We start from the raw sequence: 1,313 nt of genomic DNA on the forward strand, positions 1-1,313 counted from the left end.
ATGAATCAAATTATTTCAAATTGCCAGTTATATATTGTCCATCATTTTAGTGTAAAGAAATCATTTTTTCTATATTGTTTACTTATCCTTTTCCTCCTCCTTTACTAATCACTCTCTATTTGTAATTATCCAACAAGACACATATTTAAGAGGTTAATCTGTTCTCTTATATTTAATAAATGAAAAATCTGAAATAACTGGTTAAATTAGAATTTCTAAAATTTACAGATAGCTAGTAAAATAAAAGATCTTTCAGGTGGTAAATGCAATTGATCTTGTGGGAGTGAAAGCAGTTAGTTACTTTCTTTACATTCTCTCTTCTACTTCCATTTCTTCTTGAATCAAACCTTCTATTGATTCAATTAAAATCAAGCAACTTTCACCATTAATGTCCTAAGAACATGTTCCCGTATTTTCTTGGTCCTTACTCCATATACAATGGGGTTGAGAAAAGGGGGCACCAAAAGGTATATATTTGCAATAAAAATATGGATATGTGCTGGCACATTTTTCCCAAAACGGTGAGTGAAAATGGAAAAACCAGCTGTGGCATAGAAGACAAGAATAACACAGACATGAGATCCACATGTGCCCAAAGCCTTAAAACTAGCTTCTCGAGATGGCAGGCGGAATACAGAGCGTAGAATGAAGGCATAGGATACAGCAAAGAGAATGGCATCACAGGAGCCAATGATGGTAGCCATACTGAGGCTATAATGTTTGGTGGCTCCAGTGTCCATACATGCCAGCTTCACCACAGCCATGAACTCACAGTAAGTGTGGGCAATGACTCGAGTCTTACAGTAGGGCATGTGTTTGAGCAGAATGGGATGTGGGGAAAAGAAGGCTACACCTCGAATCACCACAATGATACCCATTATAATGATGTGAACACGGGTGAGAATGGTGGTATGGTGCAGTGGATGACAGATGGCCACGTAACGGTCAATGGCCATCGCCAAAAAGAAGCCTGATTCCATGGCAGTAAAGCTATGGATGAAGAACATTTGGGCCAAACAGGAATCAAAGGCGATGTCATGGGCTCCGAGCCAGAAAAGACAGAGCATGCGGGGCAGTGTAGATGTGGAGAGGACCAGGTCAGTCACTGACAGCATACATAGAAACAGAAACATGGGTTCATGGAGGCTTCGCTCTGCCCTCACCACAGCCAGGATGGTCACATTTCCGACCACAGCCACCAAGTACATGGAGCAGAAGGGAATTCCAATCCAGACATGCAGGTGCTCTAGTCCTGGGATGCCCATCAGCAAGAAGGTGACAGGAGAGGGATGAGAAGTATTGAGAAGAGGCAT

At 41.4% G+C, this 1,313-nt stretch overlaps 1 protein-coding gene across 1 annotated transcript; it reads right to left on the reverse strand.

Moving 5' to 3' along the window:
- Window positions 1-368: 368 nt before the first annotated feature.
- LOC102894405 (olfactory receptor 52D1) lies at window positions 369-1,313 on the reverse strand. Its single transcript, XM_006915750.1, has one exon. It carries the CDS (start codon window positions 1,311-1,313, stop codon window positions 369-371), a length of 945 nt encoding a protein of 314 aa, XP_006915812.1.

Source organism: Pteropus alecto, unplaced genomic scaffold (assembly GCF_000325575.1).
Source record: "Pteropus alecto unplaced genomic scaffold, ASM32557v1 scaffold395, whole genome shotgun sequence".
Lineage (NCBI taxonomy): Eukaryota > Metazoa > Chordata > Mammalia > Chiroptera > Pteropodidae > Pteropus > Pteropus alecto.

Coding starts and splice junctions, on each gene's coding strand:
- LOC102894405 (XM_006915750.1), bottom strand. CDS start 1,313: ATGCCTCTTCTCAATACTTCTCATCCCTCTCCTGTCACCTTCTTGCTG.